This window comes from Quercus robur, chromosome 9 (genome assembly GCF_932294415.1).
Source record: "Quercus robur chromosome 9, dhQueRobu3.1, whole genome shotgun sequence".
In the NCBI taxonomy this organism is placed as follows: domain Eukaryota; kingdom Viridiplantae; phylum Streptophyta; class Magnoliopsida; order Fagales; family Fagaceae; genus Quercus; species Quercus robur.
In genome coordinates this window covers 44,026,437-44,037,909 of record NC_065542.1, presented here as the reverse complement: position 1 = coordinate 44,037,909, position 11,473 = coordinate 44,026,437, and the positions used below count along the sequence as shown (strand labels likewise).

The window sequence follows — 11,473 nt, the reverse complement described above, 5'->3', positions numbered from 1 at the left end:
TGTATTTCCCATTGTCTTATCAGTCAGTAATGGGCCTAGCTTGGCCCAAACGCTGTGGTATTCCTTGAACGATACTTTCTAGGTCTTGACATACTTATCGTTGGGCTGGGCCTATTCCTACAGGGTTTGGGCCTAGCTCAATCTTCTGATCCAGCGTTAGCTACTTAGGCCGATCTTGGGCCTAAGTTAAGTGGTTGGTATTGCTTACCCGGGCCTGGGCCCCCTAATAGAAAAATACAATAATAGTTAATTAGAAGCATTAAAGAGACATGCATTATATTTTATTTTGCATGTTGGGTTCAACTTATATTATGGATAATATATATTCTAAAGTTTTTTCAAATTAAAAAAAAAAAAAAAAAAAACATATTTTATTTCCCAATTTTTTTTTTCAAAAACAATGGCATTTAAGATTATGATATAAAAGTCAGACTAGATTGACTGGTCTACTAGGTCAACCATGATTTGACCACCAATTTGGATTTAAAACCCATAAAACCGAAAAATATAAACAAAAAAATGGCTTAAAAAATGTTTAAACTATGGTGAGACCTGTTTGGTATTGTTGTTTAAACACCACAACACGTATTTTTACAACACTTTTTTATCCACACATATTTCCACAATACTGTTATTAGAAATCTCTTACCAAACATGCCCTAATCAATCTAGTACGTATTGGTTTTTCTTTCCTCCCTAAAATCAAAGCTAATAATGTACATTCCAAAATTTATTGGATTATTTCTATAAAAAAAATTATTTTTACTTGAGAATAATTATGAGATGGGCATATGAAATAATTAAATTATTGTTTATGATTTTTTTTTTTCATTTTATAAACCTTTTATATTGGTTAATGAGGTGACATGAATTACCTAGTTCTTATATTTATTTTATGAAGAGTATTTGTCACAACCTAAGAAAGTGCTTGTCACATTTGCACCTATACCTCAAAAGGATTAGTCATGTTACAATTAGGGCTCCCATAATTAATTATATAATCTAATTCAACCCAGTAAACAATATGATGTGAGATTAAACACACACTCGCACAACAAAGTTATCCAATCCAATCCACATAATTTAGGGCATCACAATCCCCTTCATTTAAGTTTCCGACTATTTTGTCAGGGCTTACGTTATGCAATAGTGCCCTTGAGCCACATGGCATACCATGTTGGCTATGAGCCCATGATACCATTTGTCACAACCTCAATAAACACTAATCACATTTACGTTATACCACAAAAGAACTAATCAAGTTACCATTAGGATTCCTTATAATCAAATATATAGTATAGTTTGACCTAATAAACACCTAATATGAGATTTGGCACATGCACATACAGCATACCTATCCAATCTAATCAGTATAACTCAGGCACATGCACATACAACATACCTATCCAATCTAATCAGTATAACTCTCAAGGTATAATATTATATGTATTTATAAATATACAAACACATTGGAATTGAAATATTCCATTCCAATGACCAATATCAAAAAACCTCTGAAATAGTATTCAAAAGATCGATCTTGTCACCAGTAAAAGTGGTTGGTGGCAGATTGTTCTTGTTATGTTATGAGTACTGGCTTGTTTGAGATTTGCTCCACCCCCTTTTAGCCTTAAAAAGGGATGGTAAAGTCCTTGCTTTTTACTAATTTTTTTTATTATAAATTTTTTTAATTTATTATATATTACTATTTTCTATTTGCCTTGATTCAATTATTTTTATTTTAATTAATCATTATATCATTATGGTTTGATCTCCAATAAATTTCCGGTCTAACCTCAAAACCTTGAACAATTTCATGTTCTAGTTTTTTATTTTATTTTATTTTATAATGGTAAGGTCTTTAAAGTACTGATTAAGATTTTAGCATCATGTTAGGAATGACTTCTAAATATATAAGAATTTGGGGCTATTTCAAAATTAGGAAAACTCTAGATGCCACTTTTATATTTTGCCAGAACTCTAAATGTATAAATTTGGAGATTCCCAATTTGTGGTACCATCCTTGCTCAGAGGAATTAACAATTATTAAAGTTAAAGACAGACAATTCATTATATATATATATATATATATATATATAAAATGATAGATAATTTATGATTACAACAATATGCATGGTGAGTACTGAGTACTTCGAGTTTGAGAGAGAGAGAGAGATTTGGCCCTTTTTTTAAGGTATATTGTCCTGTTATGTATGACTATATATGTATCTTGGAAATTAAATTATAAGCAATCGAGAAAAATTGGAGAAAAATAGGATTCAAGGTGCGAGTACAATTCAAAATGAAGTTTCTCAATACTTATGTTCTCAAAAGCCTTATAGGGTACTTATACATTACACATGAAAAGTTGAAGACCCAACATCATGAAGGGAACAAGCCATTTGGCCTATTCAAAACATGAACTTTAAAATGCATAATACTAAAAGCAAAAGTACAAGCATAATGCAGCATTTGGTAGAAATTTACTTTGCATTGAGGCTTGATTTTCCTTCTCTAAAACGGGGCTTCTGTTTTTGGATTACAGGTTCATGAAGTTTTCTTTGCTTAGGGCCACTCTTGTCATCCGATACCCCATGGGAGACTTTTTTGGTGTTTAGAGGCCTTGCTGCCTTTACCTGATTATGCACAACCTTAGTTTGGGCTTGCATCTTCTTTGTTATACTATAATCCGAAGATTTTTCTTCCATTAATTTGTTCTGACTTCCAATCATCCCATCGTTATCTTAAAAAAGGGGGAAAAAAAAGAATACTATCAAATTTGGCATGAAAAAATCTATAAATGAAAGTGATATGATCTATTGTGATTTGTGCATGATAAAGTCATGGACCAAGATGAAACTGATGTTGCTATATCAGCTGTTCAAGAAACTTTATGAAAATGTTATATATGTAGCATTACCCTTCTTATATTAGAATTTAGACATTTATATGCAAGTTCAAAAGCTACCCAAAAAAAAAAAAAAAAAAAGTAAATTTTGCATTTTTTTGGGGGTAGAAAACTCAATTTTGCATTATACATTATTAACTTTGTTAAAAACATGATGATGAAGTTAACATTAAAAGCAATCAGATAAAAGGGAGGAAATAAGATATAGGAAACAAATTTTAACTAGCAAAGAAAATGGGAAAGGTTTGGGTTAGTTTGAATTTTATACATTTTATGATTTTATGAGGTTAATGTTTTATTACTTTAGCCCCTTTTTTGCTGAATTACTATTTTAGCCTTAGTTGTATATATTTTTCTATTGGATAGACAATCTCTTACAAGACTATTTTGATCATTCAAAACATGACACCAAAATTTTGGAATCCATGCACAACGCATACTCATGCAAACGCAATAAAACAAATCTGATTACCAGGACTGGATAGGATAGCTCGTGGGCGTGGAGCTGAATTAGCTCTATTCTGTTCACCACTCTTATCAGCTTGTTTGTTGTTTTTCTTCACCGTTCCTGAGAAGTAAGTTATTTATCTGACAAATTAAATAGGGTAATATATGTAGGATAAAGTTTAGCTACAAAATTTGTTGTAGCCTAAAACTATAACCTTATTCAAAAAATAATCATTACTCCATATTTTGAAAATCTAATTGTTGAATTGCGTGTTCTTTACGCTCTTAATTCACATGTCAAATTTAAATTTGTATAAGTTAGATATTATTTACTACATGATCTATAAGCTTATATTTTATGCGTAATTTTAAACTACAAAAATTTGCAATTTAAACAATTTATTAGTGACATAACTATTGATCTTTAATTTTCTAGAAATTTTATAAGTATAGAGGATATAAGAAGAAGATGTAATCTAACGGTGAATTTGTTAAAATGCACACCCAATAAAAAGATATTGAGTAATGTTGTAAACTTAGGTTAAAACCAATTTTGTAACTAAACTTTACCCATACCTCTCTCTCTCTCTCTCTCTATATATATATATATATATATATATATGTGCATGAAACACACATTACCTACTCCTCTCTTTTTATTAAGTTATCTAGAAAAGAAACTGAAAACAACAATCAATTGTAAAAAAAATTACAGAATGAAAACTTTACCTTTGGACGTAGAAATCAATTGTGCTGAGAAGTTTGGGACACGAGCCTTTGTGACTCCAGCAATAGATGAAGGGGAATCAATCCGATTCTCCTTTGCTGCGAAAATATAATTGATCGAGGATTAAATTACTATGTGACCAATTTAAGCTTCATTGCTGGTAGCTATGACAATATTATATTCTTATAAGCATTCTATTGTGAGTGTGTTTTATTTTTTAATTCAATATATAGTTGAGGGATGAGGGATTTAAAACGTGAATATCTCATTTAAAAACATTAGAAGGTGCTAAACCAATTAAGAATAATAATTAAGTTATAAAATTTACCATTTCCTATTCGCTTAAATTTTTGAGACAATTAATTGATAATAATTTATCATATTACATTAAAAATGAAATTATCAATTTCAATATTATAAAGTGCTTTTTCAAGAACAATTTGTATCATCAAACCTTTTAAACCAAACAAAAATTATTACTTCTTTTTCCTTTTTGGATTAGTGGAAAAGCTTGGCCAATCAAAGATATATATATATATATATATATATTGCACATCCTTCTAATAAATATTTTATTCATATAAATTATAGGTATATCCTGTAATCCAATTCAAAATGAATATGTCTAGAATCTCTAGATTTCCCTTCACACAATAAATATAAATTCTCTGGAAATAGATAGGCAGACAAAAAGCTCAATTGTATGTCCAATAAAAAATGAATCCATGATATTCGTATCAATAGTTACAGTATTAATATAAATAATAAGTATTTATACATAATATTAAAAGTCTTGTAATTCTGGCATTACTAGCTCTTCTTTATAAAAGGAGATTAAACCCCATCTTCAGTATTAGAACTATCAAATATATAATATATACCTTGTATGGACAGGGAATCCATAAGACTTAAAAACAGCATTGATCCATTATCGTGATTTCTGGGAGGAAACTGATCATCTTGTTCATTTACCCTCACCTTCACAGTTGGATACACTTCAAAACCCAAAAGCAAATTTAAAGAAGGTTAGAAATCACCCCAAAAAATAAATCCAGAAAATGCAAAGAACAGAAACCCACATGCAAATATTCACTTTTGGGTTTTATTACACTTCAAAATCAAAAAGCAACGAAAGGTAATGGAAAGATTAATTTGTATTCAAATTCTAAAATCAACTAGTAATTAAAAAAACATATTATTATAAGAAAGAAGAAGAAAGATATAAGTATAGAACAAACGCTAATAATGGAAGAAGCAAAGATAGGTATAAGATGGAGCTCACTTGTGTGGTTTCTTCTTGAAAGCTGAAACAAAATACAATGAAGAACGAATTAGATGCATGTATATATATATATATATATATGTATGTATGTATGTATGTATGTATAGTTGAGGAACAGAGTTAAAGAGTTGAACAGAAGCAACGACCGCGTGGGACTGAAAAGTGCCATAATTTGGCATTTTCCATTTCTTGACTTGAAAACCAAGAAGACAGGATTCTCAAGCTGAAACTTGTCAGTGAAGGGCCCTTTGGATGTTGGATCTCTACCGTTGATGAATGATATGATAAAAGATGGTTTGATTTAAGAGACTAGTAAAGGATTTTAAACCTCTTTGTTTAGATTAATTTTCATGAAACTTATGCAGTAAATCTGACTGTAATGTTTTCCCCGCGGTTGAATTTAACCCCAAAAAAAAAAAAAACTTATCATTTTTTTTAGAAGTATTATTTGTTCTAATTTGAATCCACCATCAAAAATTTTTTTTGCTTGCCACTTCAAACTTTCTGTAAAAATATTTTAAACAAAGCATTTTTTGTTTTTTATTTTATTTTATTTTATGAACAGCCAAATACTTTTAGTTGCCTCTTTTTCTTTTTCTTTTTCTTTTTTAAGAACTTTTTTTTTTTAACTCAATAGTTACAATGAAGGAGAGAGAATATAAATAAGTAATGTTTCCATTGGAAATATCAACAAGTTCCCACCAATTAAACTATAAGGCTAACGAGTCATGACCATCATCACATACATTATATTTAATTATTAAAAATAAAGCTCTTCGACCCAAAAATAATGACCTCGCTACTTTTTTTTTCATTTTTTCATTTTTTTTTTTTTTTTTTTTTTTTTTTTTTACTTTAGATGATGCCAAAAATCGTCAATGAGTCGCACGGTCCTCACGTGCTCTAGACAAAACCTACTAAATAAAAACAAATAAGACGTTGCAGAGAGTACCGGTGTGGTACCGGCCAAATACCCTCTAAAGGTTAAGTTTTCTCTTTCCTTGTAGGGAAGATCCTTTCCTTGTAGGGATTCCTTTGATTATAGTTAACTATGGGATACAAGAAATTTCCTTACATAGATGTCCATGGGGGTCAAGTTAAGCAAGGATGGACCCGTCGGCCTCTTTAACCCCGTCAACCATCTATTCCGTCCTAGCATTCCCGTAGACCTATGGAGATGCCTGCCAAGTATCCTTTGTGGGGCTGTCCTGTATGGTGTCATCGGCTTGACTCCTCCGTTGGTTTCCGTGAAGCTGACAGGTATGTGGGTGCCGAAGACCTTCTTGCACGATGTCTTGGGGGTATTAAATTTATAACTAAAATATCCCTATTAGCTGCCCCCTACTTCGTGGTACTGTCAGCTTTAGCTGACGGGCCACGAAGTATTAGAATATTTACGACCATTAATTAGGTGTTTTATTGGCAAATGTGTCGTTAAATGGTGTAGGCATCCTTAAGCTTAAATGTCAAGCGACACGTGGCACTCGCTGGTTGGCCTCGTTTCCAATCACAAGCGTCGCTTCGTTTCTTGTGCCTCTTTGCTCTATAAATAGTTCACCATCTTTTTTCATTTTTCCTTATTTCATCTTTGCAAATCTTGAGAGAGAGCTATCATTTCGTCATTTTTGTTGTAGTCTACTTGCTAATCCCATCATCTCTACAGACTCGTCTATTAACCTTGTAAGTCCTCTTCTCTTTTTCATTCCTTTTTTATTTCCATTTTTCTAGTTGGTCATTACTTCTTTAGAGAGACCCATCAACTAGGTTCTTAGAATACCTCCGTCACTTGTAGGTGAATAGATGTCAGGAGATAGTGAAGCGACGAGTTATCACTTGTTGTTAGTCCGTGAGGGAGCGAGTTATGACGAAGTCTTCCCGTCAAGTCATAGGCTCGAGGAGGGCTTCTCCTAGTTGTTAGAGAGGGAACCGTCTGCCCATTATTCTATTGACGAGGAAGGAGATTATGATGGAGAGGAAGTAGAGGAAAGAGAGGGAGATGAGGATGAGTATAACGGGGGTGAAGGAGAGAATGAAAGGGAGTTCAAGAGAAAAGATGACGAAGATGAGGGTGAGAGTGACAAGGGAGCTTCTATGGGGGAAAGTTCAGGAAGCCCAGGGGATGCTCATAACCGTCTTTTCATCCTTCCCGCAATATGGACCGTCAATGATTTTAAGCTGACGATGACGACCAAAATTTTTAATAACTTGAGGGATTGTTATCAAATCTCTAATAACATTCCAATCCGTCTACCTGGGAAGTATGAAAAGTGCAACTCTGGGAAGACTGCAGACGTCAACATGTATGATGCCATGTTCGCGGTAGGATTGAGATTGCCTCTGATGACGCTACACCGTCAGTTGGCCATTTTCCTTGGTCTGCCCATCAGCCAAATTTCCCTAAATGCTTGGAGGATATTCATAGGGGCTGAGATCCTTTAGGGTCGTCTCGATGGGGGGAACTGTCAACTTACACTAGACGAGTTCTTCTGGTGCTACAAACCCCAACATATCTCCTAGTCTCAGGGGATATACCATTTTGCAGCGAGGAAGAAGACACTTAGGCTTGTGTCTGACATGCCTGACTCCAATAGAAATTGGAAGGGTAGATACTTTTTTGTTCAAGGGAAGGACTGGGTATGCCGTCGTGAAGAGTGGGTGACGATGTTTCATGGTTTTGACAATACTTGGGGTATTGTCAAGGATTTAGGTCTAGTACCATATGCTTTTTCATTTTTTCTTTATTTATTTGTTCAAGTGTCTAACGTCGTCTGCTTTTTTCTTCCTTAGCTAGCGTTCGTCCGCACATAACCGACGAGTAGGAGGCTTTCATCTATCAGGTGCTTGAGATCCCCTTCGACGAGCAGAAGTGCAGGGACCTAATCACTCTTGACATGTTGCATGCCTACTGCGGTGGTCCTGAGTTGACACCTATAGCTCGTAGATTCAACACTTATTCTCATCGGCGTAAGTTCTTACATCTTAGTTCTTTCCTTCTGTCTGCTACATACTTACGCCTGTTTGCATAACATTCATCTTTTACCCTTTGCAAAAATAGAGGCAGCTAAGCAAAGGGTTTTAGTAAGGGCGTCAGCCGTGGCGTGCAAGCAAAAGAAGAAAGAGGGGGCCTCCTCATCAGCTCCCAAGGGCATCACCAAAGGGTCGTCCAAGCGAAAGAGCGAGGGGAAGGACGACCATCCACTTAAGAAAGGACCAACCCTCCCTGTAGGTGACAAACCAAAGAAGTCGTCGCCTCCCAAACCTAACTATGGAGCTGGCAAGAGTTTAATGACGGCGACTAGTCCCGTCACTCAAGGAGCCATCCGTCGTCTCCTCACGCATAAGGAACATGTCGTTGAGATGGTTGAGTCAATCATCAAGGACATGGACTTGGATCCTTGTGCTGAGCAGATGACAGAAGAGTTGGGGGTGTCGGGTCTTTTTAACCTTTCTAGGGTACGTCTTTTTTTCAAACTTTCTTTTACTGTTGTTCATTCACTAGCTAATGGTTTTCTTGTTTTTAGGTGCTGGTGCGTATGAAGGCGCTTCAAGATATGAGCGTCGCTCAGGAAGGGGTGATCAACAAGCTTCGTAAGAGTAATGAGACCTTAACCAACGAGCAAGAGCAATACAAGGGGGCCCTCCATACTCTCGACAAGGAGGTGATGGCCTTAACTAAGAAGCTAAAGGAGGAAGCCCGTCTCTAAGAAAAGGCGTAAAAGGCCAAGGAGAACTTGGAGAAGGAACTGACGGCCCTTTGTGAGTAGGTAGAGACGGCCAGGGCTGACGCCATAACAGAGTTCAAGGCTTCCCAGCCTTTTATTGATGCCTATGCCGTCTATTATGGCGACAGATTTGAGGACTGCCTAAAGCCGGTTGGGTCCGTTTACCCAAACCTGGATCTATCCAAAGTCACCATGGACGACCCATTGCCAACGACCCCTACACGCGGCGACACCGTCAATGAGGAGATCGACGACTCCACTAAGTTAGAGCGGGATCCGAAAGATGACAGCGTGGTTCTTGCTCAGCCTGCTGTTGAAGGGCCCGTCGCTCCCTTGGCCCCATCTACTGATAATCCTCCTTTTGACCCATCTACCCAGGACGCCCAAAATCCTCCTGCCAAAGCTGACGAGAACCCTCATTCTCAACACATCCAGAACCTTTTAGCCTAGTTTTTGTTTGTTTAACTAATGTATTTTATCTTATTTTCAGATGATGTTAAGTGCCTTTCTTGTTTTTGGGCCACGTTGTAAACACTTTCTTTTATTTATGGTGTCTATTTAACATTTTTCATCGGCCACTTTATGCTTTTGCTATCTTTTGATCCTTATGCATATGTCAGTTTATCTTTGTGCATATATGTTAGGATGCACTTGTCCCCTAACGGACTTGGTAAATAACTAGGATGAACCCGTCGTCTACTTTGGTGTACTCGTCCACCTATAGACTCAACAATGAATTTTTCCACTTGTGGACCTAATAATGAGCTCGTCTACTTGGACTTAATAATGAACTCGTCCACTTGTAGACTTAAATAATTTCATGGCATCCCCATGAGATGAACTTGTCCACTCGTGGACCTAATAATGAATACGTCTACTTGTGGACTTAATAACGAACTCGTCCACTTGTGGACTTGATAATTTCAAGGAGTCTCAATGGGATGAACTCGTCCACTTGTGGACCTAATAGTGAACTTGTCCATTTGTGGATTTAAATAATTTTAAGGTATCCCCATGGGATGAACTTGTCCACTTGTGGACTTAATAACAAACTCGTCCACTTGTGGACTTGATGATTTCAAGGCATCCCCAAGGGATGAACTCGTCCACTTGTGGATCTGATAGTGAACTTGTCCATTTGTGGACTTAAATAATTTTAATGCATCCCCATGGGATGACCTCGTCCACTTGTGGACTTAATAATGAACTCGTCCATTTGTGGACTTGATAATTTCAAGGCATCCCTATGGGATGAACTCGTCCACTACTGGACCTAATAGTGAACTTGTCCATTTGTAGACTTAAATAATTTTTTAAGGCATCCGTCAAGTCACCACTTTCATCAAAACCCGACCCACATACAGGGAATGATTTGTAGAAATGGAGAGGCAAGCACAAAATAATCAAGAAGTATCATTTACAAAGGTTGGAGGGGCTAAGATCGAAGGACATTGAAGAAGGTTCATGTGAAATTTATTTAAAATTTATGTTTGCTCCATCTGCTGTATCTAATAGTGAAGTCACTGTTTCTAGATATCAAAAGGACCAAGAGGTTTCGAATTCTGAAAAGATATCACTGAGAAAGGCATCAAAGGGGCTGCAAGAGGAGTGGAATATATCTATCAAAGGGGCTGCAAGAGGAGTGCAAGATGACGGTGGTTGTTGTTGTGGTTGTGGTTGTGGTTTTGTGGTGGTGGAGGTGGACGTGGTTGTGGTGGTGGTGGTGGTGGGTATGGAGGATGAGGTGGTGGTGGTTGTAGTCGAAGTGGCTGGTTGCTTTGAATTTTTGTGGGGGTAAGTTTTATTTTATTTTAAAATTTTTGTTTGATGCTGGGTGTAACGTGAAGTGAAGTGGTAAACTACAACATCTTTATGCATGAGGAGGGTAACACAATGCAATGCTTGAGGGTGTTGTTGAAGTGCTTGTTCCACCTTGCCCATGTCCTTTTAGTAGGATAGTAACTATGTCTTAGTATTAGCTCTCTTTTGCAATATGCCATCATATATCTTTTGTTTGTACTTTGTAGTTAAGTTTGTTAAGATTACCATTCCCTTCTTTTAATCATGTTTCAGAGAATGCTTTTGATTTAATTCATTGTGATGTTTGGGGACCTTTTGCAAAATTTACTCATGATGGTTATAGATATTTTCTTACCATTGTAGATGATGCAACAAAATCCACTTGGGTTTATCTCATGAAATCAAAATCTGACACTAGACATTTACTGATTTCATTCTATAACATGATTAAAACACAATTTCATGTAAATATCAAGGTCATTAGGACCGACAATGCTCATGAATTTTTCTTAAAAGATTTTTATGCCAACCATGGCATTATCCACCAACATTCATGTGTTGCCACTCCACAACAAAATTCAGTTGTG

At 35.7% G+C, this 11,473-nt stretch overlaps 1 protein-coding gene across 1 annotated transcript; it reads right to left on the bottom strand.

The window, feature by feature from the left end:
* Window positions 1-2,273: 2,273 nt before the first annotated feature.
* Window positions 2,274-5,441, bottom strand: LOC126700220 (uncharacterized). Its single transcript, XM_050398253.1, has 5 exons — window positions 5,365-5,441; window positions 4,964-5,077; window positions 4,085-4,180; window positions 3,381-3,476; window positions 2,274-2,743 (listed from the first exon to the last, which is right to left on the bottom strand). Coding segments are annotated over exons 1-5 (567 nt in total). The 5' UTR covers window positions 5,366-5,441; the 3' UTR covers window positions 2,274-2,483.
* Window positions 5,442-11,473: the final 6,032 nt, after the last annotated feature.

What these genes read in the sequence shown, in the direction of transcription:
- LOC126700220 (XM_050398253.1), bottom strand. An exon ending in ATTGATTTCTACGTCCAAAG is followed by an intron (nt 3,477 to 4,084) that starts GTAAAGTTTTCA and finishes CTTACTTCTCAG; the next exon opens with GAACGGTGAAGAAAAACAAC. An exon ending in AGCTATCCTATCCAGTCCTG is followed by an intron (nt 2,744 to 3,380) that starts GTAATCAGATTT and finishes CCCTTTTTTAAG; the next exon opens with ATAACGATGGGATGATTGGA.